General features: G+C 29.2%; 1 protein-coding gene across 1 annotated transcript; it reads right to left on the bottom strand.

The window, feature by feature from the left end:
- Positions 1-2,543: 2,543 nt before the first annotated feature.
- LOC118195563 (uncharacterized) lies at positions 2,544-6,197 on the bottom strand. The gene is made up of 3 exons (XM_035366886.2): positions 6,113-6,197; positions 4,885-5,042; positions 2,544-4,427 (listed from the first exon to the last, which is right to left on the bottom strand). The coding sequence occupies exons 2-3, from the start codon at positions 5,035-5,037 to the stop codon at positions 3,246-3,248; spliced, it is 1,335 nt and encodes a 444-aa protein (XP_035222777.2). The 5' UTR covers positions 5,038-5,042; positions 6,113-6,197; the 3' UTR covers positions 2,544-3,245.
- Between the last annotated feature and the right edge of the window lie 711 nt (positions 6,198-6,908).

Genomic DNA, 6,908 nt, shown 5'->3' with positions numbered 1-6,908 from the left:
GGTCTGTGACGTCACGAGCACTAGGCCTATAATATGAAACGGCGGAACTTCCGATAGCGATTTCGCCGTGCATACGAGTATGAATTTGCGTTAAATAATGAACTCTCAGAATAATCCAGAAACTATATTACCGCAATAAAAAATTTATTTTACTATCGGAATATCTTTGAACATTACAATGCAAGAGCAATAAAACTCATTAAAGATGCATTAAAATTTCATATGTAATGTAATAAGATTTGATACTTAGTCCAGCAAAACTTTATCTTGAATATCGAATTTGGCTTTATAAAACGATTAGTAGATGCTGAATTTTCAAATCATTCAATTAAAAATTAGTTCTGAAAACCAAAACTCCTCAATATCTTAAAAATTTCTGAAATGTTGTTTTTATCTCATCTGTAGACATAATATCATGTTTTCATAAAATCATATTCCTTGAAAATCAGAATTTAAAATTTCATCAAGGAAAATTTACATTTATTAGTCTTAAATATACTCTCAAATGTGTGGAAATTATAACATATATATATATATATATATATATATATGATATAATTAAATACTCTGGCTATGTTAAGAAAGGATTGGTGGACAGACTTCTTGATTTTCAAGTAGAGGATCATAAGGCAATTTTCCATACATTAAATAAGATTGCGGGAATTTTGCAACACAATGAGGTGTATTATTACATTATTCAGTAACTTGAGGTAACAATTTTGTCCATGCAATATTAGCCTGATAAGAATTTAATTTACAGTTTAATTATATTTGTTTGAGTAACTCGTTCAACTTTACCATTAGTTTGAGGCCCGTTAGTAGTTAATAATTGTTTTACATTATGATTTCTTAAAAAGTGCTTAAATTTGGAAGAAGCAGCATTTCTATCACTTAAAATTTTCTTTGGTACTTGAATTTGAAAAATTTGTCTTAAACTATTTATGTAACTATCTGTAGTTACACTTTTAGAAGCAAAAAATCCATATTTAATGAGTAGCATGATCAATAATTAAGTGAATATACATTTTAATATAATTATAATAGTTTAAACCACCAACAGTATCAATAGATAATAATTCAAAAGGTTCACATTAAACCAAATCTCTTTTGTTTACTTTTCTTATTAAACTGACATACTTCGCAATGTTTACAAAAAATTTTAGCATCTTGGACAAACAATTCCTGACCAATAATATTGACAAGATTAATATGAGCCTTTTAAAGTAATTTAGTACAAAGAGAGATTGCTATTATGATTTTGTATAATCCTTGCTTTTTAATAGTTAACACATCATTAATTTCTTTATAGTTAGGATTATATACATTATCTAAATTTTGATGCTCTTTAATTTCTTCTAATGAGAATAAATTAACTTCCAAACTTAAATGTTGACAAATAGGATTTCTAGTTAACATATCAGCTTCAATATTAGTAGAACTATTTTCATATTTTATATCAAAATCATGCATAGATAATTTTAAAGACCATCTAAATAACCTACCTGTAAGATCTTTAATGTTCTTAAGCCAAACTAAAGCAGCGTGATCAGTGTGTACAGTAAAATAATTACTGAGTAAGTATTAATAAAATTTATCTGCATCACCAATACAAAACATTCTAATTCAGTAATTGCATAATTTTGCTCATAAGACCTTAATTTTCTAGAATGAAAACCAATTTGGATGTAGGTTCCCATCCTGGTGCTTCCAACAGCTTCTTCAGATGCATCTACAAACACATAATTACATATGTAAGATATAATAAAATATGATGGCTATGTTAAGAAATAATTGGCGACCTTAAAATTGACTATCCTAAATTTTATTTTCTCCCCCCTCCCCAAGTTCATCTGTTCTCCCAAATTCAAGATCTTTCCAAATTATTCAATTATATTTCCGAATTTCTGGGTTTACGCATCCATATTTCTAACCCTGTGATTAAAATATCATGCATGTAAATATATACACATAGTACCTACTAAGTTTTCTCATCGTACAAACTTCTAATATATCACATATATATAATAATATACAAAGATTACTTAAAAGTAACATCCAAGCATACAGTTTATATTTTAAATAAAAAAATATTTTGATGTGAAAAACATTAATATAAATCTAAATTAATTGCTGGTATGTAATGGACAACTATTGCTGTTACCTATATAAAATAATACAGTACAACAAATGAAGTCTTTAAAATTATTTATTTATATAACATATTTAAATACAATTCCATAATTTTTAATATTTTAATACAGAAACAAGAAATTAAATTACAAAAATAATAAAATTACACATATATTTTACAATAGATCATGGGAACTATCATTAATCAAATCAAAAGAGTTAGAAAAGTCATCGATAACAATTGTCCCTTTACTTTTCGATATCATAGTTACAGAACATGCACGTAGTTTGTTTTCTACTTCAAAAACCTGTCGAGTGATATATGATAATTTGTTCCAGCCATCCTGCGATATAAACTAAAACGATGTTCCAATTCATCTGTCTGAATTTTACCGGGCAAAAAATACGACATGTTGAGTTCACCTAGACAATACCTACACATTTCTATCATACACGTTGTTGTTAATATAAGAGCAGAAAGTGTCTCTTTTGTCAACCTACCCGTATCACTCTTCATTTCTTTCCATTTCATCAACCAATCAAGAAAATTATTTAAAAATACAAACTTCTTGTCTGATTCATTCCATACTAATGGTTTACAGAAGTCATCACAAGAATGTACCCCCTTGTTTGGTGTTTTAACATTCATTATTGAAAACCACGACGAAAATATTTTAATATATGCAGATGTTTCGTGAAAATTTAACAAATTATGCTTTACTCCTAATTCTTTCAGGCCTTGTGATGTTTGATCGTTGAAAATTTTTAAAGCCAGTTTCACACTTTGACGTTCTAAATTTGTAGGCCACAGAGCTTTACGAGATATTGTATATCCATATTTTAACAAATTACCACTTTCAGCTTCATACATATTTTTTAAAGTAAGAAATGAAGAGGTACATACATTATTTGAAGACAAGTCAAAACTTGGAAAATACATAGCTTGTTCAGGGTTTTTCTGGTTTAACCAGTTGTTAGGAACACTTTTAATAATATGAACAGAATCAACTGCATAAAACAATGGACGAGTTGCATCAACAGGATGAGGAAATACAAAATTTGATAATGGATTATTAAACAGAGATATACATCTTCTATTAATGGAATTATTGTCACTAACAACAATTACTTTGAAACCTATTGCTAAGACCAACAATTATTTTTTTCAAAACAGTGAACAAAACTTCAGCTGTCATTTTCTTCGATGGTAATATATGGACAACATCTTTAAAGCAGCACAAAATACTCTGTATCATAAATACATGTGTACTAGAAGCTAAGTTATCAACTTCCTGGCCAATTCCAACAATATCTCCACTTTTGTAGTCAAGAAAAGGTCTGATGTGAATTTCATCCATCATTAATGAAACATATATTTCATGCTCTTTCAGATAGCAAGCTTTTTGCTTAGCATATGCCAAAAACAACATATCATCTGTTTCCTTTTGGGGATTTACATTTAATTTAGAACTTATTTTATGTATAGTACTTGGATGAGGCAAAATTAAATTACCAGATTGTCGGACAAATTTATATGCTTGGGGCGATAACAAATAAAACATAGAAGCTAAAATTAAGGTATTGGATGAATATTGACGATTTTGGGGCTTACATTTTACAAGAGAAAGTTGTTCAATCATGAACTCAAATAAAATTTTATCACCTTCATTTGTGAAACTTAAAGATTTCATCAGGTTGATTATAATTTCAATCGAATTCATTAAGTCTTTAGTTTCTAACATTTCAATATGATCAAGTATTTCATGAATTTCATTAATATTACTTACTTTTATAGGTAACTCATTATACTTACTACTGATATGAGTCAATAACTTATTTTGAAACGATACAGATAATAAAAGATCTGCAGTAATGTGGACTGCATAAAGCAATTTTACACATCCATCAGTGCATTTTAAATAAAAAAACATCAAGATATTGTCTTTGTGCACTACGTTCCAAAATGTAGAAAATGTATATTGCGTACAACAGGTTAAAAGTTCATTAAAGTCTGAAAATGTCCTCGATTTATAATACTCAGCAGCTGATAATTTACTATGAGCAATAGCCTTCATCATGAGGTTTGCTTCTCGTTCCATTTTTTTCTCATTCGGACTTTTTCTCGAACTACCAGCTTGTGAAGATAAATACGATGGACAGCCATCAAATATGCTAGGAAAAGCGCCTTCTTTTAGTTTTGGTCTCTGCAGTGAAGCTTTAATGATTTTCCCATTTTTTTCATCGAAAGCTGATGTTTCCCAGATGAGGTCATCAGGTTGAAAATGTTTATGGCACACCTATTAAGTAAAAGGAAGACATCATGTAACTAACTTCTTAAAACAACCAACTGTAAAGCAAGATCGGATCACTTTCCTTATAAATAAAAACATTCAAGCTTTGGCAATGCTTTGGGCAGGTTAAATTTTAAATGCATATATGCAAATTAAAATTTTCTTTCAAATATTTAAGGATCAGTTAACACTGCATATAAAAAATCTGATCATGACAGCATACGACCTCCCGCCTATTCTATGGCTTATACAGCAACGAGCTTCGAAGTATCATTTGCCCTTGATTGTTTGTAAATTAAATGCAATTTGTTGATTCATCAAATAGAAAACTATACACTGAAACCTATTTATACATGTTGGCGGGAGGTAAAAATTATAGCTTGCAGAAAGTTTCCATAGCAGACTAAGAATATTCTACCAACAATTTAATGAATCTTAATAAATTAATTAGGATTACACCTACCCGAGAATATGGAGTTGCTGAGAAGTCCTTCCTAGGTATATTTCTTAGCCACCTCTCTCTAAGAGCATCATTTTTGGGAAAGGAAAATATATGCACCTTTTCAGTACCTTTATAATTTCCCCGACAACCAGTTACACAGCATTTAAATGGCATATTTTCTGTAAAAACAGTACAAAAATCAGTTATATAAATACTAAATGTTATAACAATTTAAATTTGCATAATTATACATTGGAATTCGATACACCATAAACCAACGGTGGAGAATTTCAAATGTCATTCAAACATTTGAATGAATGAGACTTCAAGAAATTCGTATCTGAAGAACACGTAAGCTTCTATTAAGATATCTATTATTATACTGAAATTATTACTCGCATCAATGATGATAATTTTGATATTTAAAACATGCTGAAACAGTCAAATGAAAATAATATCAAACTTCAGGTGAATCATGTTTAGAATATTTAGAATATTGGACAGTAAAATATATACCTGAAATCTGAAGAAAGACTTTGTTTGGTAAACTAAACACTATTTATGGAATGTTAAGATGAATTTACTGCTTTAATATTTAAATACATTGCATGCAAATACACAGTATAAATTTAGAAACCACATAAAATATATCTTTCAATAGTGATAAGTTAATATATAATTAAACTCACAATAAAACAAACGTTTTTACTAGACTGTTCTTCAAATACTGAACGCTTTGATCACATAATTTTAAAAGTTTGTCATTCTCACTTATACTTACACTCATTATACAATGCACTCACATTTATTCTACACACTCACATATTAGCGTACATACGTTTGTTAACTGATATACGTAATTATTAATTTAACTAGATTTATTGTATAGGTTTACTTTCAATTACATTTTTAAAAACTGTTACGCTTTATATAAATGATTAGGTTAAAAATTCGTAAAACAGTAATGAAATAATAAAAAACTTTTATAAAAGAAAATACGTAACATTAGATACTGCACACATAAAATTAAAACTTCGGTGATGCACTTAAACAAAATATATTAAGTAAATTCAGAATTAAGATTAATAATAATAATAATGGCTAATCAATACGAAGATAAACATAATAAGTATACGTGTGTTACTAATAATTAAGCAATTAATACTTAATTTAATTCAACATTAGTAATAGCAAGCGTTTATTTCAATGAACAAAATATAAAGTTACATTTCAATAAATACGAACTTACCAAGTATTTCTTCTCTCCGACAGCACGTGCTAACATTCCAGTCTATGTACACCGCAAAGCAATGGCTTCCCAATTGAGAATCCAAACCTCGAGAACATCACGTGGGCCTATTAACTTTGACGTCACACTTGTTTCTACAACCTGTCCATTGGCTTTATAATCTAGGAGGCACTGGTCATACCCCACTACTACAGAAAAGTAGAATATTCCTAACTTGTGAAACTGAAATTCTGTGCTGCATTCAGTAGCTGAGTTTCTAGCTGTGGTTGACTTTCAGAACAGCTTTTTCTTTGCCTGTGTGTTTCAGAAACAGATTTTATCGGTATTTTGTTGGAACTGGGATATGACACACCCCACGCGCCTGTTCGCGTAAGTGTTTTTCTGACCGAATATTTAGTTCAGAAATTTATTTCTGGAGTGTAACAGTACATATTTCTACTCGCAAGTGATTTTAAAGTACTTGACATTAAATTCTTGAACATTTCTAACCAAATTATCGTAAAAAGAATGACTCCTTATGAATTGCAGATGCAACGCCTGTGATATTTATTAGAAATATTTGAAAGCGATGAAGATTGCATTTTGGAAACTGAAGATGAAACTAGAAATATTTTCTACAGTGTTTTCATTTCGAAAAAGATAAAACATTAATTCCTGATGTTCCTAAAAAAGCAAAAACCGTTCTTATGCTTTCAACATTACATAACGATCATACTATAGATGATACTATTGGAGAAAATAAAACGCCAGGAATTATATGTTTTTATAATATGACTAAAGGAGCAGTGGATATGGG

The sequence above is a fragment of the Stegodyphus dumicola genome, chromosome 6 (assembly GCF_044657685.1).
Source record: "Stegodyphus dumicola isolate Sdum_Otavi_A_Nest chromosome 6, ASM4465768v1".
In the NCBI taxonomy this organism is placed as follows: domain Eukaryota; kingdom Metazoa; phylum Arthropoda; class Arachnida; order Araneae; family Eresidae; genus Stegodyphus; species Stegodyphus dumicola.
Note: the sequence above shows the minus strand (reverse complement) of the source record. Positions and strands in the feature narration are given on the sequence as shown.